This window comes from Plecotus auritus (assembly GCF_963455305.1).
Source record: "Plecotus auritus genome assembly, chromosome: 6".
NCBI classification, from domain to species: Eukaryota; Metazoa; Chordata; class Mammalia; order Chiroptera; family Vespertilionidae; genus Plecotus; species Plecotus auritus.
The window spans coordinates 44,885,643-44,912,235 of NC_137773.1; the positions used below are offsets into that span (position 1 = coordinate 44,885,643).

The following is a 26,593-nucleotide window of genomic DNA, read 5'->3' on the forward strand; positions in this document are numbered from 1 at the left end:
TGCAGTTTCTCTATGCACGTTTAAACCATCCGCATTCTTCCAGAAAGAAGGGCTTTTTCTCCCACTCTGGACGGCCATGCTTCCCTGGCAGCGCCTGAGGACCTGGGCCTACCTGGCACCCCAGCCTCGCTGACCCAGTGGGCTACTGCCTTAACAGCTCTGTACCTCTGCGGCCCTCTGTGCAGCCCGCCGGTGCTGTCCAGTGCAGTTCGTCCATCTGCACGGCCTCCTAGGCCACCCGGCCACACGCGCTAGGGCCGTTTCCGCCCGAACTCCACTTTCCCGCACCTGCGCAGAGCTCCCGCCTGGACCGGTCGTCCGTCTGGTCGTGATGGCCCTAATCTATTATTAGCATAGACTAGAGGCCTGGTGCACGAAATTTGTTCACTGGGGAGGGCGTGCCCCTCAGGCCGGATTGCGAGAAGGCGCGGGCCAAGCTGAGGGACCCCACCAGTGCATGATTGGGGCCGGGGAGGGACGCAGGAGGTTGGCCAGCTGGGAAGGTACCACGGGAAGGCTCCAGGGCGTGTCCAGCCCATCTCACTCAGTCCTGATCTGCCAGACCCCAGCAGCAAGTTAACCTATTGGTGAGAGCGTCTATCCCTGGTGGTCAGTGCACATCATAGCAAGCGGTTGAGCGGCCTTAGCATATCATTAGCATATTACCCTTTGATTGGCTGAATGGCCAACCGGACGACCAGACACACAGCATTTTAGGTTTTTTTTACATAGTATACCACAAATGTCACGAATTGGCATGAGGCCTCTTCTATTTGAGTGTGTATCACTAATTGACGCAAGGCCTCTTTTGTTTGAGTGTGTATGTAAGTTGTCACTGACCAGCTAGTGCTGGACTGCTTTGTAGGGCTACATTGAAGAATGATTTTGTCTGATGGCCCCTATAATAGCAATGGCTACTTGGTCTACAATAAAGTCTCTCCTATATATGCCTATGACTTCTCATGTCTTCATCTAATGAAGGGCATCCAAGGAGCTGTGCACCCAACAGTCCTCCTTCCCAAGAGCTTTTTGTTTGTTAATCCTCACCCCAGGATATTTTCCCCATTGATTTTTAGAGAGAGTGAAAGGGAGGGGGAGAGACACAGAGAGAAGAACATCGAAGTTAGACACATGGATTGGTTGCCTCCACATGGATCAAGCCTGCAACCGAGGTATATGCCCTTGACGAGAATTGAACCCACAACTCTTCAGTCTGCAGGCCAGTGCTCTATCCACTGAGCCAAACAAGCTAGGACCCAAAAGCTTTTAAGGGTGGAAATCTTAGGTGATGTCCCAGGGGAGGATCTCAAAAGATTATTCCTTTCAGGGTTGGGATCTCCACTGATTGATTGGTGGGTGCTAGGGCAGGGGGTCATTATGCAATGCAGCTGGTCCTGAGGTCAGCATTGGTGTTACTTGTCTGGTTTTGCTGCTTTTCTGGGCCTGGAACTTAAATACAACTGAGGCCTAGATGTTATCTCTGGGGAAGAAAGGTGAGAGGGTCTAAACTGAATGACCAGAGATGAAAGACCAGGGCATCCAAAGCACATTACCAGCGATATGCCAGGGGAAGAGAGGTCACTCTGGGAATGAGGTCCTACCTGATAATTGTTCCCTGCTAGGCACCTGGGGCTTTCCATGCTGATGACCTGTACCTGGCCCATCCTCCTTGCTCTACTCATGTCTGTCTGCTACCACATCATGATTACAGCTTTATTGTAAAGGATTACAACTTAGAACTGGCAAAATGAAAAGATGAATGAGGCAAGTTACAGTACTGAATATGGAGCTTCCATGCTCTCTCTCACACATGTTCATTAACCAAGAAACTCTACCAAGCTCCAATGTCCAGATTTCTTATTGAGTTTTCATGATTTTTACCTCATTGGTCATGTGATTAAACTCCATCCAGCTCCCTTTCCCTCCAGGAGGTCAGGCTGGCCCAAGTCAGTCCTCCAATCAAATGATTGTTTTTTTCTGGTAATTAGCCAGAAACTATCCTGAGACTTTTTAGGGGCCCTCCAGGAATCTCCTCATTAACATAACAAAGGCTGATTGGCTTGTGGGCATTGTGAATGTACGGTCAATTTGCATCTTACTCTTTTATTAGTGTAGATGTATTCAGGTCTATAGAATTTATTTTGTATGTTTTCCTATTAGTAGGAAAATGTTAAAAATGTAATTGTCATCTCATCTCTGGTATTGAAAGCCCTGAGGGGGTTAGCCCCGGTATTCTATTCAAATGCTAAGAAGTACAGTTAGTTTCTCCCCTTGCTTAAGACAATCTCTGACTTGGCCCTCCTGATCCCATCCCTTGATATTCAAGCTTCTGTAATTTCTTCCCTTTGAGTGTGGGCAGCATCTGTAATTTGCCTTCTACCAATAGAATATGGCAACAGAGATTGGATGTCACTCCCATTGAAACCAGGCAACCAATTGGTCGGGGCTGCCTGTCACTACTAAGCCAATTAAACATAGACAGGGTTGAATCATATAGGAGCATTTATTCCAATAATGCCAGCAGTATGGGAGAGCAGCAGGTCATCCATGAAAATCTGCTCTGCACCTTCCTCTCATAAGCCGGTTTATTTGGGGTAGGACAAAGATTACAAGGGGAAGTAGGCAAAAGGAATAAGAATAGGTATAATGGAGAAACCAAGATGGCAGCATAGGTAAGCACCTAAACTGCTGCCTCGCACAACAATTTCAAAACTACAACTAAAAGAACAGACATCAACCAGAACCACAGGAAAGCTGGCTGAGTGGAAATTCTACAACTAGAAGGAAAGAGGAAAGCTCACAGAGAATCAGAGGAGCTGCAAAGGGCTGAGGTACGGACATGCGCGTGCAGAGAGGAAGGGTGGCTGAGTGCCTGGCTAGCTTTCTCTGGCAGGAGGGGGAAGGAAGCCCCCGACTGCACTGAACCCCAGTTCCGGGCGAAACCCCGTGGACCCAGGCTCATACGGGGGGAGTCTGGACTGTCAGGTAGAGAGAAAGGCACACAGAGACTCGGAGACTCAGGGTTGCTGCGGCGGGCAGGGGTCTGGAGGCGTGTGCAAGAGTGCGCGCAGAGAAGACTGACTGTGGAGGTTGCCGCTGGCTTTCCCTAGCAGAAGGGAGTCAGAAGCTCCTGCCTGCACTGAACCCCAGTTCCGACTGCACTGAACCCCAGTTCCGGGCGAGCCCCTGGGGACCCACGCTCTTGCAGGGGGAATCTGGACTGTGAGGCGGAAACTCAGGGGAGTCACAGAAGGCAGAGGTCTGGAGGCATGCCCAAGGGCAGGGCTGACGGGAAGCCAAGACTGTCTGCTCCGCCCTGAGGCTCCGCCCCATCCAAGCTGAGCACAGAGGCTTTTGCAATTTTGCAAGTCTGGTCCCATAAGGCTGTCTCCAGTGCAGAAGGTCTCCTGGCGTAGACATAGCTGATACTCACAGCCAACTGGCCTGGAGGTCAATTCCTCCCAGTGATAACAACAACAATCAAGAGTTGACTACAACAAGGCTGTACACACAGTCCACAAAGGGGTGCACCAAGAGTGTCCACCTCAGATAACTTGGGAGGCTGAGCCACTGGGCCCAATAGGACACCTAGCACACAAAGCTACCCTACCAACTCAGGGAAGCAGCAAAAATGTGGAGACAAAGAACAGATCACAAACGAAAGAAATGGAGGAAAACAAACGACTGGATATGGAATTCAAAACCACGGTTATAAGGTTTTTCAAGAATTTCCTAGAAAAGGCCGATAAATTTAGCGAGACCCTCAAGGATATGAAAAAGGACCAACTAGAAATTAAACATACACTAACTGAAATAAAAAATGTTATACAGAGACCCAACAACAGACTAGAGGATCTCAAGGATCAAGTCAAAGATTTGAAATACAAAGGAGCAAAAAATACCCAACCGGAAAAGCAAAAAGCAAAAAGTTGAAAATAATGTAAGAAGCCTCTGGGACTACTTCAAGCGTACCAACATCAGAATTATGGGGGTGCCAGAAAAAGAGAGAGAGCAAGATACTGAAAACCTATTTGAAGAAATAATGACTGAAAACTTGCCCCACCTGGTGAAAGAAATAGACTTACAAGTCCAGGAAGCGCACAGAACCCCAAACAAAAGGAATCCAAAGAGGACCACACCAAGACACATCATAATTAAAATGCCAAGAGCAAAAGACAAAGAGAGAATATTAAAAGCAGCAAGAGCCGAAACCGGTTTGGCTCAGTGGATAGAGCGTCGGCCTGTGGACTGAAAGGTCCCAGGTTCGATTCCGGTCAAGGGCAGGTGACTTGGTTGTGGGCACATCCCCAGTGGAGGGTGTGCAGGAGGCAGCTGATCGATGTTTCTCTCTCATCGATGTTTCTAACTCTCTATCCCTCTTCCTTCCTCTCTGTAAAAAATCAATAAAATATATTTAAAAAAAAAAAAGCAGCAAGAGAAAAACAGTTAATTACCTACAAGGGAGCACCCATACGATTGTCAGCTGATTTCTCAACAGAAAATATGCAGGTCAGACGGGAGTGGCAAGGAATACTCAAAGTGATGAATAGCAAGAACCTACAACCAAGATTACTCTACCCAGCAAAGCTATCATTCAGAATTGAAGGGCAGATAAAGAGCTTCACAGATAAGAAAAAGCTAAAGGAGTTCATCACCACCAAACCAGTATTATATGAAATGCTGAAAGGTATTCTTTAAGAAGAGGAAGAAGTGCCCTAACCGGTTTGGCTCAGTGGATAGAGCGTCAGTCTGCGGACTGAAGGGTCCCAGGTTCGATTCGGTCAGGGGCATGTACCTTGGTTGCGGGAACATCCCCAATAGGAGGTGTGCAGGAGGTGGCTGATCGATGTTTCTCGCTCATCGATGTTTCTAACTCTCTATCCCTATCTCTTCCTCTCTGTAAAAAATCAATAAAATATATTTTTAAAAAAAAAGAAGAGGAAGAAGAAAAAAGTAAAGTTAAAAATTATGAACAACAAATACATATCTATCAACAAATGAACCTAAAAATCAAGTGAATAAAAAATCTGAGGAACAGAATAAACTGGTGAATATAATAGAATTCGGGGCATAGAAAGGGAGTGGACTGATAATTCTCAGGGGGAAAGGGATATGGGGGGTGCAGGAAGAGACTGGACAAAAATCGTACATCTATGGATGAGGACAGTGTGGGGAGGGGGTAAGGGCAGAGGGTGGGGTGGGAACCGGGTGGAGGGGAGCTATGGTGGGAAAAAGGAGAAACAATTGTAATAATCTGAAAAATAAAGATTTATTAAATTAAAAAAAATAAATTAAAAAAAAGAATAGGTATAATGATTACAGGCAATGTGGGTGGGACTCCCTTATCTTTCCATGATAATGGCCTAAATTCCAAGGTTTACTCCCATATTCCTGGGGTGTACAACCTCCAGCCAGGTTAGAATCTACTGTCTTTAATTAAAACAAACAATCACAGTTAACAGAGCATGATTATTATTTCTTGTAACTTAGCTAGTCCCCAATATTCTGTTCCTGCCCCTAACACCATGACTGTGTTATGTTACATGGCAAAGTTGATGGAATGTCACTACCTTAGTTACATTAAGTTATGTAAGACTTGCTAGTCCACTAGCTTACATTCTCCTGTTGGCCTTAAAGAAGAAAGCTGTCATGTTGTGAACTTCCTGTGAAGAGAGCCATGTGGTAAGGGAACCACGGAAAGCCCCTAGGACAGGGGTGGACAAACTTTTTGACTCGAGGGCCACAATGGGTTCTTAAACTGGACCGGAAGGCTGGAACAAAAGCATGGATGGAGTGTTTGTGTGAACTAATATAAATTCAAAGTAAAGGAGCAGAGGGGAGAGCAAGAGAACCCTCCGCTCTTTTGGCTCCACGAGCTGGATAGAACAGACGAACGGGCTGGCGGGCCGTAGTTTGCCTATGGCTACCCTAGGAGCTGAGACTAGCAACTTTCATAATGCAGGTATTGTGTGGATATAAGTTTATGTTGGTAAATACTTAGGAACATGTTTGCTAGATTATATCATGACTATGTTTAGTTTTGTAAGAGAAACTGCCAACTGTTTTCCAAAGTGGCTATGTCATTTTGCATTCCTACTAATAACAAATGAGACTACTTGTTTATCCCAGCCCTTTCCAGCATTTGATATTGTAAATTTTTGGATTTTGGCCATTCTAATGGTTGAGTAGTAGTAACTTATTGTTTTAATGATGACATGTAATGTGGGACATCTTTTCATATGCTTACAGGGTGGGACAAAGGTAGGTTTATAATTGTTCTTATGGAAAATAATGCAATAATTAATAAATAAAAATGCAAAAATGAACTGTGTTTTTCATACTCACAGCTGTATACTTTTGCCGCACCCTGTATTTGCCATCTATACATCTTTGATGTGGTGTTTCTTCAGCTCTTTTGCCCAGTTTGTAAAATTTCTTTTTTTCTTTCCTTATTTTGGATACAGGTCCTTTATCAGATAGGTGTTTTACAAGTATTTTCTCACAGTCTTTGGCTTGTTTTTTCATTTCTTAATGGAGTTTATTTTTAATAAATGTTCATTGAATAAACCAATTTCTTTAAATACATAGAATATTAGCTATATTTTCTGATTATACTATTACAGGAATTCTTCTGAGTGTTAATAGTTTTGCTTTTCACACTTAGCTCTCTAATCCTAATCCATGTATGTGGAATTTTTTTTGTGTACTAAATGTGAGATGTTGGGAGGTTTACATGAGAACATGTGAGTTTATATGTGTAGTTTTCTGAATGGTTCCTGGCAAATAATACAAAACTGTATAAGTTTTAACCACTACTATTGTTATCCAACAAATACTGATTTTTTTTTTATCTGAGTCACTGTGCTGAGAAAGGGAAGGAAGATCCTACACTCAATAATTCACAGTTTAGTGAAACTCTGGGCTCTACTTCATCTTTTCTACTTTTATCTCAGTTCTTTTTTTTCTGGTATCTTAATTTTTCTACGGTTTCATTGAGATATGATTGATATACTAGTATAGCATTGTGTTAAACTGTATAAAATAATGCTCTGATATATGTATATATTGTGAAGTTAACTAAACTTCTAAGTTTTTCTTGTGATGAGTGTTTTTAGGATCTATAAGATAAATAATTGCTGGGGATGTAATATGCAGCATGGTAATTATAATAATACATACTATATTATATATTTGAAAGTTACTAAGAGAGTGGATAGTGGATCTATTTTTAATTTTTACCTAATTTTAAAGTGATGGTCAGAAAACTGACCTGTTGCCTAAAATAAAATATTTTAAAGTCATTTAAAATTTTGTTTCATAGATGTTGGTTACTACTGATGGGTGTGAGTAAGTTAGATGTTCTATACCGGAGACTTCTCCTTACAAAACTTTTTATCAGAGGATGGGGAAGGCCAGAGGATCTTAAAAGGTAAACATTTTTTTCTGAATACTTGTTCTGACTTTGTTTTAGTAAACATTTAAAATTTTATTTTACTTTTAAACTTCTTTGCTATAAATACAAAGTGATTGGAAAATTATTAATATAAAAATGAAATTATTTCCTTTTCTCTTTTCTCCCTTTAATTATTTCTCTTGTTTTAACACACATAATCATAAATTGAACTAGTTTTAAAAAAGTCATTCAGTTGTGAAAATAAAGAGCTCTCAGAAATACAAGTTAGATTATTAACTTTAATAATTTTTAAATTGATTTAGAGTTTCCAGAGACTGAGCATTCCTGGGTAAATTGAAACTGTAATGGCCCTGACTGGTTTGGCTCAGTGGATAGAGCGTCAGCCTGCGGACTGAAGGGTCCTGGGTTCCATTCCAGTCCAGGGCATGTACCTTGGTTGTGGGCACATCCCCAGTAGGAGGTGTGCAAGAGGCAGCTGATTGATATTTCTCTCTCATCCATGTTTCTAACTCTCCCTCTCCCTTCCTCTCTGTAAAAAAATCAATAAAATATATTTTTAAAAAAAGAAACTGTAATGACTATGAAGCTGGGATATACTGTAGCTCATGGGACTATATGGACTTAAGAAAATAAATTTTCAAGATTTGTGTCTTTAATTTTGAGTCTTATATATGTTAATTACTTTCTGAACAATGATATTTCACATTTTTCTGAGATAAAATGTCCAGCTTGTAAAAGACCAACAACCTACTCTTTTTCTTTGTTGATTAAAATTAAATTTTAGCATGTTTTATGACCTGGACTTGGTAATTTTTACTCACTATTCATCAGCCTCAACATATGGCTATACTAATTTTTTTTCCTTTTGTTCCCCTTTACCATAACAGACTGTTTGAATTCAGAAAGATAATTGGAAATCGAGAAAGATGTCAGAATCTGGTTTCAAGTGATTATCCAGTATACATCGATAAGGTAGTAAAATGAAATAAACGTAATTATAGAAATTCTGTTTTAACATAAACATGTGACAAGAATAGGTGGAGGGGCAGGGGCAAGAAGAGATTCACCTAAGAACTTATATGCATATATGCATAACCGGTGGCAAAGGCAGCAGGGGCAGAGTGGAGGAGGTCAATGGAGGGGAAAAGAAAAAACATCTGTAATACTTTCAACACTAAAGATAAATTTTTAAAAAGAATAGGTTGAATGTTAAGACTATAATAATAAACACTAGAACATGAGTACACAATATAGGTTTTTCATTTAATATTTTTAAAATGCTCTGTGTGTTCTAACTGGATGCTTATAATTAAATTCATTTATGCTTAGGAGCACATACTTGCCTAAATATAAGAAAACTAGAGGCCCAGTGCACGGATTTGTGCACTGATGGGGTTCCCTCTCCCTGACCTGTGGGGGTCGGGCCGAAACCAGCTCTCCAACATCCCCCGAGGGGTCTTGGATTGCAAAAGGGCGCAGGCCAGGCCGAGGGACCCTACCAGTGCACAAATGGGGCTGTGGAGAGACCGCAGGAGGGCTCCAGGGCGTGTCAGGCCTACCTTGCCTAGTTCTGATCAAGCTAACCTACCAGTCAGAGCATCTGCCTCCTGGTGGTCAGTGCACGTCATAGCGATTGGTTGAAGGGTCGGACACTTAGCATATTAGGCTTCTATTATATAGGATATTAAGGACTGGATCTTTCTGAACCTCATTTTTTATCTTTAGGCTTATGGGGGTTAAAGTAAATTATTCAACATTTCAAAAAAATTGCCAGTAACACAGGGAAGTACTCTAGTTGGAGAATCACTACATGAGAAGTTATTAGCAAAAAGAACTTAAATAATATCAGGGAGCCCTGACTGGTTTGGCTCAGTGGATAGAGCATCAGCCTGCGGACTCAAGGGTCCCAGGTTCGATTCCGGTCAAGGGCATGTACCTTGGTTGCGGTCACATCCCCAGTAGGGGATGTGCAGGAGGCAGCTGATTGATGTTTGTCTCATCGATGTTTCTAACTCTCTCTCCCTCTCCCTTCCTCTCTGTAAAAAATCAATAAAATACATTTTTAAAAAAACAATAAAAAGAAAAATATTTTTTTAAAATAACATCAGGGAAATGGTATGGGATATACTTAATTGCTGAGAAAAATGATAGAAAGAAAATACTATAAACTTAGAGAAGTTGAAATATACAGCTTGTCCTTGAATAGTGTCTTTTTGTTATAATGTTAATGAGATGCTGCAGGAACTTAACTCTTATATCAATTAGCCGATGGTAAAATTGGTTTCCTTATAAAGTCACAGAACCTATCAAAGATGTTAAGTGAGGAACTACTGTATTTAATAGTTGTTTTTTTAAGCAACCACACGACTTTCTGGAAAATATTTCTAGGTTTATGAACTTGGATACTATTGGGAGGGGTTACAAATGGGTGGGCTTCCCATTTCTCATTGCCATCAACCAAAGTAACTCTACTTTCATCTCTTTCATATATGTGATAACTTTAGAAGATTTCATTTTTCAAAAGTGTTCCACTGGTAAAGACAAAATTTTAATTGGAAATTCCTCCTCTACACCATCTAACTGTTCCTTCTGAATTTAGAACATTTCTCCCTCAATTTTTACTAAAAATATTTTTTTCCTATTAAAAATCATAGGCTTGAAATAAATTTAAAGTATGCCAAGTGAAAATCAAAATTCTAATTTCTAAATCAATTTTCCTCCAAGGAATAGATTTTGGAATGCATACTTTCAGATTTTCTTCCTCTCTACAACACCTCTCTCTCACCTTCTTTCTGTTTTTCAGAAGCCAAATATAATTCATATACCATAAAATTCACACTTCAAAAGTGAACAAATTCAGTGCTGTTTTTTATTACATTCCCAATATGGACAACCATTACCTCTATCATTGTCTCATTCTGGAACATTTTTATTGCTCCAAAAAGAAACCCTTTGCCTAATAGCTGTCATTTCTCATTTCCCCAGACTCTTACCAGCTGGCAGTCACTAACCTGCTTTCTCAATGGATTCACCTATTCCAGTGGTCGGCAAACTCATTAGTCAACGGAGCCAAATATCAACAGTACAACGATAGAAATTTTTTTGAGAGCCAAATTTTTTAAACTTAAACTTCTTCTAACACCAGTTCTTTAAAATAGACTCGCCCAGGCCGTGGTATTTTGTGAAAGAGCCACACTCAAGGGGCCAAAGAGCCGCATGTGGCTCGCGAGCCACAATTTGCCAACCATGGACCTATTCTGTACATCTATCTACACTAATGAAAGAGAAATATGCAGATTGACCGCACCTCTGCAACACCCACCAGCCAATCAGTGAGAATGCAAATTAACCCAAAAATGGCGGGTTAATTTGTATATGCAGGCATGCAGTGGCTGGGCGGGGTGGGACACCTGCTATGAGGAGGAGGGCGGGAGGGCGGAGGGAGCTACAGGAGTGGCACTGTGGCGGGGAACGAGGACTTGCCGGCTCTCGGGCAGCTGGGAGCAAAGCCACGGGAAGGAAGGCGTATTCTTACACAAATCTTCGTGCAATGGGCCTGTAGTCTATATATATAAAAGCCTACGCAACCGGTAGCTATGACACGTACTGACCCCCAGGGGATAGACGTTCAATGCAGGAGCTGCCCCCTGCTGACAAATGGGCGCCAGACGCTGGGCTGACAGCTGGAGAGCACAGCTGTGGCGGCACAAGCCTCTCCCGCAGACACTCCCCCTGCTCGTCTCAGCAGCTGTGGAAGGCAGGCGCAGCAGTGCAGCCGGATGAGCGGGAGTGGGAGCACCACCCAGCCCAGGCTTGGGCTTCTCCCTGCCTGCCACTTCACACACTACTTCGTGCTGTGTGGGATCCACGCAGCAGCAGACCGGAACCCAATGAGCTGGCAGGTGAGGCTGGGCTGCTGCAGTGCAGAGGTCCACTGATCCCCGCAGGCCAGGCTGAGGGACCCCACCTCTAGTTTCATATAAACAGAATCATATAATACTAGAGGCCCGGTGCACGAAATTTGTGCACGGGGTGTGGGAGATGTCCCTCAGCCCAGCCTGCGCCCTCTTCAATCTGGGACCGCTCCAGGGATGTCCAACTGCCCGTTTAGGCTTGATCCCACTGGGCAGTCGGGCATCCCTCTCACAATCCAGGGCAGTCGGACATCCCTCTCACAATCCAGGGTAGTCGGACATCCCTCTCACAATCCAGGGCAGTCGGACATCCCTCTCACAATCCAGGACTGCTGGCTCCCAACTGCTCGCCTGCCTGCCTTCCTGATTGCCCCTAACCGCTTCTGCCTGCCAGCCTGATCACCCCCTAACCCAGCCGTGGGCAAACTACGGCCCGCGGGCCGGATCCGGCCCGTTCGGCTGTTCTATCCGTCCCGCGGAGCCGAAAGAGCGGAGGGTTCTCTTGCTCTCCCCTCCGCTCCTTTACTTTGAATTTATATTAGTTCACACAAACACTCCATCCATGCTTTTGTTCCGGCCCTCTGGTCCAGTTTAAGAACCCATTGTGGCCCTCGAGTCAAAAAGTTTGCCCACCCCTGCCCTAACCACTCCCTGCCAGCCTGATTGATGCCTAACTGCTCACCTGCCAGCCTGATAGCCCCTAACTGCCCTCCCCTGCTGGCCTGGTCACCCCTAACTGCCATCCCATGCCAGCTTGGTACCCCCAACTGCCCTCCCCTGCAGGACTGGTCCTCCCCCAACTACCCTCCCCTGCAGGCCTGGGTCCCCCCCAACTGCCCTCCCCTGCAGGCCTGGTCATCCCCAATTTCCCTCCCCTGCAGGCCTGGTCCCCCCAACTGCCGTCCTCTGCAGTCCTGGTTCCCCCCAACTGTTCTCCCCTACAGGCCTGGGTCCCCCCCAACTGCACTTCCCTGCAGGCCCGGTTGCCCCCAACTTCCCTCCTCTGCCGGCCTGGTCACCCCTAACTGCCCTCCCCTTCAGGCTTGATCGCCCCAACTGCCCTCCCTTGCAGGCCTGGTCCCTCCCAACTGCCCTCCCTTGCAGGCCTGGTCCCTCCCAACTGCTCTCCCCTGCTGGCCATCTTGTGGCAGCCATCTTGTGTCCACATGGGGGCAGCCATCATTGACCACATCGGGGCAGCCATCTTGTGTTTGGAGTGACAGTCAATTTGCATATTACTCTTATTAGATAGGCTAGAGGCCTGGTTCATGGATGGGGACCGGCTGGTTTGCCCTGAAGGGTATCCCAGATCAGGGTGTGGGTTCCCTTGGGGTGTGGGGCGGCCTGGGCGAGGGGCCTGTGGTGGTTTGCAAGCAGGCCACGCCCCCCGGCGACCCAAGCTTAGGCCAGGGCCAGCTCTAAGCAGGTATCTGAAATTTATTTATCTTCTATAATTGACACTTTGTAGCCTTGAGCGGAGGTCACGGCCAGACAGGAAGCTTGGCTTCCTCCATCGCCAGGGCAACCCAAGCCTCCTGCTTGCTCCAGCTCCATGGCGACTGCCATCTTAGTTGGGTTAATTTGCATACTTGCTCTCATTGGCTGGTGGGTGTAGTGGAATGATGTCCATTTGCATGTTTTTCTTTTATTATTGTATATGTGGCCTTGTGTGTCTGGCTTATTTCACTTAGGAAAGTTTTATGATTCATCCATGTTGAGTGACAGCTGAATCATATGGATGTATGATATTATATTTATCCATTTATCAGTTAATAGGCAATTGTGTTATTTCTGTTTCTTATTATTATGAATAATAATGCTACGAACATTCATGTACAAATGTTTTTGTGGATATATGTTTTAAATTATTTGGGTATATATTGAAGAGTGAAATTGTTGGGTGATACGATAACTCTATCTTTAACTTTTTAACAAATTGCATTTTTTCCAAAGTACACCATTTTACATTCCTACGAGCAATGTATATTATTTCTAATTTCACATTCTCATGCTGTATGCTTCTTCTAGCCATCCTAGTGTGTGTGAAGTGTATTTTATTGTGATTTCTAAAACATTTTATCTTTATTGTTAAAAGTATTATAGATGTCTCCATTTTTTTCCCATTGATCCCCACCACTCCACACCTGTTCCGCCCAAGTGAAGACTACACTATGTCTCTGTCCATGACCTATGCATATATACATATAAATTCCCCAGTTAATCTCTCCTACACACCCAAGCCTCCTCTTTGAGATTCTTACTTCTGTTCCATGGTTCTATGTCTCTGGATCTATCTTGTTCATCAATTTATTTTGTTCATTAGATTCACATATGAGTGAGATTATGTGATACTTACCTTTCTCACTGGTTTATTTCACTTTGCATAATACTCTCTAGGTCCCTCCAGGCTGTCTCAAAGGGTAAGAGATCCTTCATTTTTATAGCTGCATAGTATTCTATGGTGTAAATGTACTACAGCTTTTTTACCCACTCTTCTACTGATAGGCACTTGGGCTGTTTCCAGATCTTAGCTATTGTAAATTGTGGTACTATGATAGGGGTGTATATATTCTTTCTGATTGGTGTTTAGGATTTCTTAGGATAAATTCCCAGAAATGGGATCACTGGGTCAAATGCCAGTTCCATTTTTAATTTTTTGAGGAAACTCCATACTGTTTTCCATAGTGGCTGCATCAGTCTGCATTCCCACCAGCAGTGTAGTAGGGTTCCCTTTTCACCACATCCTAGCCAAAACTTGCCCTTTGCTGATTTGTTGATGATTTTGATATGCCTTTCCCTAATGACTATGATGTTGAGCATTTTTATGTGCTTACTGGCCATTTGAGTGTCTTCTTTGGAGAAATATTTATGAAATACTTGCCTTTTTGTTTTGTTTTTTTGCATGTCACTAGCATGGTGACTATTTCATAGTAGGGCCACAGTCAGTTTATAAGGTCAAGAGTTGGTCTTTGAGAACTCAAGCACACTAAGGCAATAGCTAATACCCAAGCATGACTCTAGAGATTGCCTGTTTTTAATTGGGCTATTCATCTTTTTATTGTTGAGTTGTAGCTTGCTTAATTTTTAAACCAATATTATGTTTGGCTCTAAAATTGGTTTTTATCTTACCAAATTCCCAGTTATCCCAACACTATTTATTGAATTACTAGAGGCCCGATGCACAAAGATTCGTGCAAGAATGGGCCTTCCTTCCTCTGGCTGATCGCCTTCGCTCTGGCCAGAGTCGCCTTTCCTCCTTCCCATGCTGCCCAGGGGCCCAGAGTGGCTGGGGTGGTGCAATACGCCTGCCTCCAGCTGCTCAGCGCCTGTTTATGCTAATTAAACTTCCATCTTTGTTGGGTTAATTTGCATACCCACTCCTGATTGGCTGGTGGGCATCACAAATGTATAGTCAATTAGCATGTTACTCTTTTTTTTTTTTTCAAATACATTTTACAGAGAGGAAGGGAGAGGGATAGAGAGCTAGAAACATCGATGAGAGAGAAACATCGATCAGCTGCCTCCTGCACACCTCCCACTGGGGATGTGCCTGCAACCAAGGTACATGCCCTTGACCGGAATCGAACCCGGGACCCTTCAGTCCGCAGGTCGACGCTCTATCCACTGAGCCAAACCGGTTTCGGCTAGCATGTTATTCTTTTATTAGGTAGATTATTTCCTTCACATTAGTTTGTACTATCTTCTTTTTTTTTAAATACATTTTATTGATTTTTTACAGAGAGGAAGGGAGAGGGATAGAGAGGTAGAAACATCGATGAGAGATAAACATTGATCAGCCCCCTCCTGCACACCTCCCACTGGGCATGTGCCCGCAACCAAGGTACACGCCCTTGACCGTAATCGAACCTCTGACCCTTCAGTGCGTAGGCCGATGCTCTATCCACTAAGCCAAACCAGTTTGGGCTGTACTATCTTCTTTATCAAATAGTTTGTTTTTCTAAAATACATGCGAAAAACACTCTAAAAGTATATTTGCAGGCAAAAAGATGACTAAAATGTAAAGACTTATTGAATTAAAAATTTCACATTATACACGTTAGGTTTTCTTACCATTTTTTATAAAATGCAGTGCAATCCCAATTTAAACATTCAATTTAGAACGTAGGTCCATAAAAGATTCCCAAAATAATTTTTGGAAGAACCAGGAGAGTACAATCAGATCAGGAATACCGGAACAGGAAAAGTGATAAGTAACAACTGTTTTAGTCATATATCAATGGGTATTATAAAGTTGCACATGATCAACCGAGCATGCTATTGGTTCAGAAATAAAAGATAGGCTAATGAAGGATTGAAAATAATATGCCATAATTTATGCAAATTTATTTCATAGTAAGGCAGGTTTTTTGTTCTTGTTAATCCTCATCCCAGGATATTTTTTCCCATTGATTTTTTTAGAGAGAGTGGAAGGGAGGAGGTGAGAGAAACAAAGAAACATCAGTGAGAGAGAGACACATTGATGATTTGCCTCCAGCACACGAGGCGAACCCAGGTACATGCCCTTTAAATGGGTATCAAACCTGAGACTCTTTAGTCCAGAGGCCTACACTGTATCCACTGAGCCAAACCACCTAGGGTGAATTTGTGTTTTAAATAAAGCTAGACAAGGTATGTTTGTTTCTTGTTTGTTTCTGATTTTAATGAAAATATTTGGTGCTTTAATGCTAATTTAATTTTTATTACTGGCTTGATTTAAATAAAATATTATTTTAAAAAAAACACAACTATTTGCCCTAGCCAGTTTGGCTCAGTGGATAGAGTGTCTGCCTGTGGACTGAAGGGTCACGGGTTCAATTATGGTCAAGGCCACATACCTCAGTTGCAGGCTTCTCACCTACCAGGGCCTTGGTCAGGGCATGAAGGAGGCAACCGATCGATGTCTTTCTCTCACATTGACATTTCTGTCTTTCCCTCTCTCTTGCATTTTCTCTAAAAATCAATGGAAAAATATCCTTGGGTGAGGATTTAAAAAAAAAAAACAACACAAAAAAGACAAATAACTATTAGAGGGAAGAAAAGTTTAGATACTATATATTAGCAAATTCCTTTGACATATATGTAAATGTCATATTTCTTCTTATGTGATGTGTTGACATGACGTATTACATCAGTAGATTGCCTAAAAATATTTCAACATATTTTATATCAACCCTTATTTGATTGTAGTAAATTATTGTTACAATTTGTAAATTGTTCATATGTTTACTTTTATATTATCAAATTATTCTAATGGTATTTTATTTGGCATTATTGTATTATTGTATATCATTGTGAAAATGAGGTTTATTTATAGTTTACTTTTCCAACTAGACTGTAGTAAAGGATATTGAAGGAAAAGGAATGTGTGTGAATCAGAGCCAGGTCCTCAAAAGCAGTATGCGGCAAAAACAATACATAGTAGGCACTGGAGAAAAAGGTTTTTATTTAATGGAAATTTTTTATAAAAAAGCATCCTATCTAATAAAGAGGGAATATGCAAATTGACCATCATGCTGTCACAAAGATATCGGCGCCCATAGCCACAGGATGGCGGCACCCAGTCACCTCAACTCCGCCGGAGTCCTCCGGTCCCGGGAGGCGGCAGGCAAGCGGTGTGGCTGGACCCGCCATGCCTCTTGCTGCCGCCCGAGTCCCCCAGTCCTTTCAGTCCCGCCTGGGGGGCAGCAGGCGCTGGAGTTCCCCAGTCCATTCACAGAAAATGGGTTGCCTCAAAAATTTGTTAATCTTAGGACAAAAAGCATTCAAAATCTTTGAAAAGGGAATTCCAAAATTTATAAAAGTTTGGACTAGACAATTCAATGTTATTTCCACTACAACCTTCCATGATTTTGTGATATTAACATTCTGAATTCACATAGTACCAGCTGTATTGTATGTAAGCAGATATTATTTAAAGGAGTGGCTATTATTATTAAAATAACTCATAAAACCACACTGTATGTCAAGCACATTCTGTGTGATTTTCCTAATGGCTGGAGTTAAAGCCCCTAAACTGGCAATCAGACATCCCCTGAGGGGTCCCAGATTGGAAAGGGTGCAGGCAGGGCTGAGGGACACCTCCCCATGCACGAATTTTGTGCACCGGGCCTCCAGTATATCTAGAACAGACCAAGATATCTTCGTTTACATGTATAAATCTTAGTTTTGTTTTTCTTTTAGATTGAAGATCAGTCAGACTGTAAGATCCTAGATGGACACTTTGTTTCCCCTATGGCCCATTATGTGCCTGATATCATGCCAGTTGAATCTATTATTGCAAGGTAAGACTTTTTATTCAGAAAGTTAAAGTACTAAGTTGTTTATGTTAATTTAAATTATAACAAAATCAATGCCATCTTATTTGAAATTACTTAGCATTAATTATAATAATTATGTGACATTATTCCCATTATACATGGGGTGGGTGGAGAGTGAAATTATAGAGCTTTATTATTTTGACATATTTAGTATGCATTTGAACTTAAGTTATCCACTGAAAATATCCTATATAATAAAAACCTAATATGCTAAGTGTCCAGTCGACCGGTAGGCTGTTCAACCAATCAAAGCGTAATATGCTAATGATACGCTAAATCCGCTCAACCACTCACTATGACGTGCACTGACCACCAGCGAGCAGATGCTCTGAACAGTAGGTTAGCTTGCTGCCGGAGTCTGGCTGACTGGGACTGATTGAGATGGGCCGGACATGCCCTGGAGCCCTCCCCGGCTGGCCAATCTCCCACGTCCCTCCTCGGCCCCGATCATGCACTGGTGGGGTCCCTCGGCCTGGCTATGCCCTCTCACAATCTGGGTCCCCCGAGGGATGTCAAAGAGCTGGTTTTAGCTAGATCCCACAGGCCAGGGCGAGGGACCCCATTGGTGCACGAATTCGTGCACTGGGACTCTGGTACTGTTATAAATACGTTTTGTATAAGTTTCATGGTAATCACAGAACTAAAATCTATAATGGCTGAACAAAAGAGAAAGATAAATATAATTATATCACTACAGAAAGTCATCCTATCTAATAGAAGAGTAATATGCAAATTAACCATCACTCCATGACAAAAATGGCAGCCCCCATAGCCACAAGATGGCGGCGCCTAGTTCCCTCAGCCCTGCTGCTGGAGTGTCCAGGCCTGTCTGCCGGAGCAGTGAGGCTGGATCCATCGCCGGAGGGGGTGGATCCAGCCTCCCCGTTCCACCGCTGCTGCAGCATCTGGGCCTGTCAGCCCCGTGGGGGTTCGCGGGGACCAAGCAGTGAGCCTGGATCCGCCGCCACAGGGGGCGGATCCAGCCTCCCCACTCCACTGCTGCTGCAACGTCTGGGCTGTCAGCCCCGCCAGGGTTCGCAGGGACCAAGCAGCGAGGCTGGATCCGCCCCCAGACACGGCAGACAGAGCGCGGACAGCAGGGCTTGGGGGCTTCCTTAGCACGGCAGTGGCGGGGAAGTCCCCAGACATGGCAGACAGATCCCAGATAGCAGGGCTTGGGGGCTTCCTTAGCAAGGTGGCAGCGGGAACACCCCCAAGCTCCACAGACAGAGCCCGAACAACAGGGCATGGGGGCTTCCTTAGTGTGTCGGTGTCAGCGAAGCCCCCAGGCCTGGCATTCAGAGCACACTGCAGGGCATTGGGGCTTCCGTCGCCTGGCCCATGGCGGTGGCTGGCACAGAGTGGACCAGCAGGGCATGGGGGCTTCATCTCCATGGCTGTAGCGAAATCCCCAGGCCCCGCAGAGAGCAGAGAACCATGGGAGTGGGCGTAAGCCATCAGTAGGACATCCCCTGAGAGCTCCTGGATTGTAGAGGGTGCAAGTTGGGCTGTGGGACCCCTGTGCACGAATTTCGTGCACCGGGCCTCTAGTCTTATATAATAAAAGAGAAACACATAGCCCTCACCTGTTTGGCTCAGTGGATAGAGCGTCGGCCTGCGGACTAAAGGGTCCCAGGTTCGATTCCTGTCAAGGGCATGTACCTTGGTTGTGGCATATCGCCAGTAGGGGGGTGTGCAGGAGGCAGCTGATTGATGTTTCTCTCTCATCGATGTTTCTAACTCTCTATCCCTCTCCATTCCTCTCTGTAAAAAAATCAATAAAATATATTTTAAAATTAAATAAATAAAGCTCATGAGGAGCTGAGGGCATGGGAAAACCCCCTTATAAAAGAAAAAAAAGCCGAAAACCAAGATGGCGGCATAGGTAAACACCTAAACTGCTGCCTCGCACAACAATTTCAAAACTACAACTAAAAGACAGAACGGACACCATCCAGAACCACAGGAAAGCTGGCTGAGTGAAAATTCTACAACTAGAAGGAAAGAGAAAAGCTCACAGAGAATTGGAGGTACGGCAAAGGGGCTTTGTGCGCGCAGAGAGTAAGGGCGGCTGAGAGCCTGGCTGACTTTCTCTGGCGGAAGGGGGAAGGAAGCCTCCAACCGCACTGAACCCCAGTTCTGACTGCACTGAACCCCAGTTCCGGGCGAACCCCTGGGGACCCACGCTCTTATGGGGGGAGTCTGGACTCTCGGGCGGAGACTCGAGCTGGGAAAGGCAGAAGTCTGAAGGCGCACGCGGGCCAGTGCGCACAAAGGCTGCGGAGGTTGCCACAGGCTTTCCCTAGTGGAAGGGAGTCAGAGGATCCTGACTGCACTGAGCCCCAGTTCTGACTGCAGTGAACCCCAGTTCCAGGCGAGCCCCTGGGGACCCACGCTCTTGTGGGGGGAGTCTGGACTCTCGGGCGGAGACTCGGGAGCCGGGGAAGGCGGAGGACTGAAAGTGCGCACGCGCGCGCGCGCGCCAATGCGCACAAAGGCTGCGGAAGTTGCCACAGGCTTTCCCTAGTGGAAGGGAGTCAGAGGATTCTGACTGCACTGAGCCCCAGTTCTGACTGCAGTGAACCCCAGTTCCAGGCGAGCCCCAGGGGACCCACGCTCTTGTGGGGGGAGTCTGGACTCTCAGGCGGAGACTCGAGCTGGGGAAGGTAGAGGACTGAAAGCGCACATGCGCGCAAGGGCAAGGCTGACAGGAAGCCAAGACTGAGACTCCACCCCATCCAAGCTGAGCACAGAGGCTATTGCAATTTGGCAAGTCTAATCCTATAAGGCTGTCTCCAGCACCGAACTTCTCCCAGCATAGACACAGCTGATCCTTACAGCCAACTGGCCCGGAGGTCAATTCTTCCCAGTGATACCAACAACAATAAAGACTTAATTACAACAAGGCTGTACACACAGTCCACAAAGGGGTGCACCAAGAGTGTCCACCTCAGGTTAACTGGGGAAGCAGACCCACTGGGCCATATTGGAAACCTAGCACAAATATCTACCTTACCAACTCAGGGAATCAGTGAAAATGCGGGGTCAAAGAATCAGATCACAAACGAAAGAAATGGAGGAAAACAAACGACTTGATATAGAATTCAAAACCACGGTGATAAGACTTTTTAAGAATATCCTAGAAAAGGCCGATAAATATAACGAGACCCTCGAAGATATGAAAAAGGACCAACTAGAAATTAAACATGCACTGACTGAAATAAAAAATATTATACAGAGACCCAGAAACAGAATAGAGGAACACAAGAATCAAGTCAAAGAATTGAAATACAAAGAAGCAAAAAAAACTCAACCGAAAAAGCAAAAAGCAAAAAAAAAATCCAAAAAGTTGAAGATAATGTAAGAAGACTCTGGGACTACTTCAAGCGTACCAACATCAGAATTATGGGGGTGCCAGAAGAAGAGAGAGAGCAAGATACTGAAAACCTATTTGAAGAAATAATGACAGAAAACTTCCCCCACCTGGTGAAAGAAATAGACTTACAAGTCCAGGAAGCCCACAGAACTCCAAACAAAAGGAATCCAAAGAGGACCACACCAAGACACATCATAATTAAAATGCCAAGAGCAAAAGACAAAGAGAGAATATTAAAAGCAGCAAGAGAAAAACAGTTAATTACCTACAAGGGAGCACCCATACGACTGTCAGCTGACTTCTCAACAGAAACTATGCAGGCCAGACGGGAGTGGCAAGAAATTTTCAATGTGATGAATAGCAAGAACCTACAACCAAGATTACTCTACCCAGCAAAGCTATCATTCAGAATTGAAGGGCAGATAAAGAGCTTCACAGATAAGAAAAAGCTGAAGGAGTTCATCACCACCAAACCAGTATTATATGAAATGCTGAAAGGTATTCTTAAAGAAGAGGAAGAAGAAAAAAGTAAAGAGAAAAATTATGAACAACAAATACATATCTATCAACAAGCGAACCTAAAAATCAAGTGAATTAAAAACCTGAGGAACAGAATAATCTGGTGAATATAATAGAATCAGGGGCATAGAAAGGGAGTGAACTGATAATTCTCAGGGGGAAAGGGGTATGGGGGGTTCATGAAGAGAATGGACAAAAATCATACACCTATGGATGAGGACAGTGGGGGGGAGGTAAGGGCAGAAGGTGGGGTGAGAAATGGGTGGAGGGGAGCTATGGGGGGAAAAAGGAGAAATAATTGTAATAATCTGAATAAAGATTTATTTAAAAAAAAAGAAAAAGAAAAAAAAAAAAAAGAAAAAAAAGCCGAAACCGGTTTGGCTCAGTGGATAGAGTGTCGGCCTGCGGACTGAAGGTTCCCGGGTTCGATTCCGTTCAAGGGCATGTACCTTGGTTGTGGGCACATCCTCAGTGGGAGGTGAGCAGGAGGCAGCTGATTGATGTTTCTCTCTCATCGATGTTTCTAGCTCTCTATCCCTCTCACTTACACTCTGTGAAATACCAATAAAAAATATATTAAAAAAAAAAAAAACTACTAAATTAAAAAAAAAAAAAAACAAGGAGAAACCAAGATGGCAGCATAGGCAAACGCCCGAACTTGCTGCCTCACACAACCACTTCAAAACTACAACTAGCCGAAACCGGTTTGGCTCAGTGGATAGAGCGTCAGCCTGCAGACTCAAGGGTCCCAGGTTCGATCCTGGTCAAGGGCATGTACCTTGGTTGCGGGCACATCCCCAGTGGGAGGTGTGCAGGAGGCAGCTGATCGATGTTTCTCTCTCATCGATGTTTCTAGCTCTCTATCCCTCTCCCTTCCTCTCTGTAAAATATCAATAAAAAATAAATAAATAAATAAAATTAAAAAAATAACTACAACTAAAAGACAAAACGGACATCATCCAGAACCACAGGAAGGCTGGCTAAGTGGAAATTCTATAAGTAGAAGGGAAGAGAAAAGCACACTGAGACTCAGAGGAGCTGCGGATGTAAAGGGCAGAGGTATGGAGGCACACGCGCAGAGAGGTCTGGCAACTGAGTATGCGGCTGGCTTTTTCAATCCGCAGGAAAACACAAGCTCCCGGCTGCTCTGTACTCCAGTTCCGGATGAGACTCTGGGGACCCAGACTCATATACGGGGAGAAACTGGACTGTCTGGCCCTGGCCAGAACTCAAGGGCGGCTTTCTCTCAGAGGTGGTTGCAGCGATTACCTCGGGACACTGAGACCCGGGGGCCTCTTAGGGCAGGGCTGACGGGAAGCCATTGCTGTTTGCTCTGCCCTGAGACTCCGCCCCATCCAAGCTGTGTGCAGGGGCTTTTGCATATGAATGGCCTGGTCCTTTGAAATCTAAACTTACCTTACAAACTGCAGCTGAGTCAGAGAGATCCATAACATCCAAAAGACGGCCCACGGCCCCACAGCAGCTTGCATTGCTTCACAGCTGGGCCTCATCTGGGCACCTCCAAAACCCAAACAGAGAAGAGGAATCTGCAGATCTCTCCGTAGCTCCTGCTGGGTGGCCTCAGGCAGAGGCTAAATTAGCACCTCCTTGGAGATCCAAGAGCCAGTGTACCCAGGGGTCAGAGTAGGACCATCCAGATTACAACTTCTCAGATCCATAAGGGATACACTCAGGGGGCAGACTCAGTGAGCACCAAAGCCCCACTGAAGCAAGTCTTTCCTCATAAGGGTGTCTCCCGCACAGAAGTTCTCCCAGCGTAGACACAGCTGATCCTCACAGCCAACTGGCCTGGAGGTCAATTCCTCTCACAGATAACAACAACAATCAAGGCTTAACTACAACAAGACTGTGCACACAGTCCACAAAGGGGTGCACCAAGAGTGTCCACCTCAGGTAACTGGGGAGGCTGAGCCACTGGTCCCTATAGGACACCTAGCACACAAAGCCACACTATCAACTCAGAGAAGCAGCGAAAATGCGGAGACAAACAGGTCACAAGTGAAAGAAATGGAGGAAAGCAAAACAACTGGATATAGAGTTCAAAACCACTGTTATAAGGTTTTTCAAGAATTTTCTAGAAAAGGCCGATAAATTTAGTGAGACCCTCAAGGATATGATAAAGGACAAACTAGAAATTAAGCATACACTGACTGAAATAAAGAATAATGTACCAAGATCCAACAGCAGACTAGAGGATCTCAAGAATCAAGTCAAAGATTTGAAATACAAAGGAGCAAAAAACACCCAACCAGAAAAACAAAAAGAAAAGATAATCCAAATAGTTGAAGATAGTGTAAGAAGCCTCTGGGACAACTTCAAGCGTACCAACATCAGAATTATGGGGGTGCCAGAAGAAGAGAGAGAGAAAGATACTGAAAACCTATTTGAAGAAATAATGACAGAAAACTTCCCCCACCTGGTGAGAGAAATAGACTTACAAGTCCAGGAAGCGCACAGAACCCCAAACAAAAGGAATCCAAAGAGGACCACACCAAGACTCATCATAATTAAAATGCCAAGAGCAAAAGACAAAGAATATTAAAAGCAGCAAGAGTAAAAGAGTTACCTACAAGGGAGCACCCACATGACTGTCAGCTGATTTCTCAACAGAAACTATGCAGGCCAGACGGGAGTGGCAAGAAATTTTCAAAGTGATGAATAGCAAGAACCTACAACCAAGAGTACTCTACCCAGCAAAGCTATCATTCAGAATTGAAGGGCAGATAAAGAGCTTCACAGATAAGAAAAAGCTAAAGGAGTTCATCACCGCCAAACCAGTATTATATGAAATGCTGAAAGGTATTCTTTAAAAAGAGGAAGAAGAAGAAAAAGGTAAAGATAAAGATTATGAACAACAAATACATGTCTGTCAACAAGTGAATCTATAAATCAAGTGAATAAAAAATCTGATGAACAGAATAAACTGGTGAATATAATAGAATCAGGGGCATAAAAATGGAGTGGACTGACAGTCCTCGGGGGGAAAGATGTGTGGGAAGAGACTGGACAAAAATCGTACACCTATGGATCAGGACAGTTAGAAGGGTGGTATGGGCATGGGGTGGGGTGGGAACTGGGTGGAGGGGAACTATGGGGGGAAAAAAGAAGAACAACTGTAATAATCTGAACAATAAAGATTTAAAAATTAAATAATTAAATGAAAAAAGAGAAACATATAAATTGACCGTACCTCCGCTACGCTCACCAGCCAATCAGGAGTGAATATGCAAATTAACCTGACAAAGATGGTGGGTTATTTTGCATACACAGGCACTGAGCGTCCTGGGTCCTAGGAACATCCTCGGGACCCAGGCCACTCTTAGCTTGTAGGCCCGTGTTTAGGCCCTGAGCGGCCAGGGTTACAGAACGCCTCTGGGCCTACAGGCACAGGCGCCAAGCCCTGGGTGCGAGTTGGCCACTTGTGCTTGCTCCAGTGCCAAGCGGCAGCCTGGTTTCATGCCCCCAGCCTGGCACCCACAACACGGGGCTGGCTCCCGGCCTCGGGGGCATGTGTGGACCCGGCAGCCACTGCGCGCCCAGGGTCTACACACTCCCCCCAGGCCGTTACCCACAACACGGGGCTCACTGCCAGCCTCGGGGGCGTGGTCACCCTCCTCCCGGGCCGCAGGGACACACACCCCCTAGCCCAGTGGACACAATGCAGAGGGTCCTCTGCACATGAGCTGCAGAGGAAACACCTTTTCTTCTTTTTTTAAATACATTTTATTGATTTTTTACAGAGAAGAGGGGAGAGGGTTAGACAGTCGGAAACATCGATGAGAGAGAAACATCGATCAGCTGCCTCCTGCACACTCCCCACTGGGGATGTGCCCCCAACCAAGGTACATGCCCTTAATAGGAATCTAACCTGGGACCCTTCAGTCTGCAGGCCAACACTCTATCCACTGAGCCAAACCAGTTCGAGCGTAAACACCTTTTCTGACCGCTCATTGGCTAAGCTACCTGTACACCGCCACTTGCACTATTCTTGGTAACTTGGGTTATAAGAATCCAAGAAGGTGATCTAGGGTTTTTCCACCACATTCCTGGAGGAAAAAATGAAGGTCCGCTGCTGGAGGGGCTAAGAAATGTCATATCCTGCCCTAGCCGGTTTGGCTCAGTGGATAGAGCCTCGGACTGCCGACCACAGGGTCCAGGTTCAATTCTGATCAGGGGCATGTACCTAGGTTACAGGCTCCTCCCTGGCCGGGGCCCAGATCAGGGTTCATGCAGGAGGCAACCAATCAAAGTGTCCCTCTCACATTGATGTTTCTCTCTGTCTCTTCCTCTCTCTTCCCCACTCTCTAAAAATCAATGGAAACATATCCTCAGTTGAGGATAAAAAAAAAGAAAGAAAGAAATGTCATATCCTATGACACATCTTGAAAATGCCTAAAGAAAGTTGTCATGTTTTCATGGTGAAGGGACTGGAGTCCGTGTTGATGAAAACACCTTGGCAGCTGCGGTGGCTGGCAGTGGCTGCAGCAGCGGGGTGATGGGGCTGGTGCCTTCCCCTGATCAGCCTGGTCGCCTCCCGCAGAGGGAGACCTGATGGCTCCCAGTCTGTGAGAGGGGGCAGGCTGGGCTGAGGGACTTCCTGCCCAGTGCATGAATTTTGTGCACCAGGCCCCTAGTCAAATTATAAAAGAGGAGAAAAAAGATAAAGAAGAAACAAAACACTCATGAAACAGGCAGAAACAATGAACAAAATGGCTATAGTAAGTCCATACCTATCAGTCTCTTCAAATGTAAATGGACTAAGTTCTCCAATCAAAAGAAGACATGGAATGGTTGAATGGATAAAGAAACAAGACCCAGCCCAGCATGGCTCGATGGTTGAGCGTTGACCTATGAGCCAGGAGGTCACGATTCTATTCCCAATCAGGGCACATGCCCAGGTTGCAGGTTCGATCCCCAATCCCCGGTGTGGGATGTGCAGGAGGCAGCCAGTCAGTGATTCTCTCTTAACATTGATGTTTCTATCTCTCTTTCCCTCCTCCCACTGGGGATGGAGCCTGCAACCTGGGCATGT

General features: G+C 44.7%; 2 protein-coding genes across 2 annotated transcripts in view; both read left to right on the forward strand.

Moving 5' to 3' along the window:
• The window catches only part of ABHD18 (abhydrolase domain containing 18), a 53,913-nt gene that overhangs the window by 9,261 nt on the left and 18,059 nt on the right, over positions 1-26,593 (forward strand). The window contains exons 2-4 of the mRNA XM_080676780.1: positions 7,322-7,429; positions 8,302-8,386; positions 17,509-17,609. Of these exons, the coding sequence (XP_080532906.1) occupies positions 7,338-7,429; positions 8,302-8,386; positions 17,509-17,609 (278 nt within the window). The 5' untranslated portion in view covers positions 7,322-7,337. The remainder of the gene's footprint in view (positions 1-7,321; positions 7,430-8,301; positions 8,387-17,508; positions 17,610-26,593) is intronic.
• The window catches only part of LARP1B (La ribonucleoprotein 1B), a 157,314-nt gene continuing 139,089 nt past the window's right edge, over positions 8,369-26,593 (forward strand). Inside the window, exon 1 of the mRNA XM_080676776.1 lies at positions 8,369-8,386. The gene's annotated coding sequence lies outside the window, so the exon portion shown is untranslated. The remainder of the gene's footprint in view (positions 8,387-26,593) is intronic.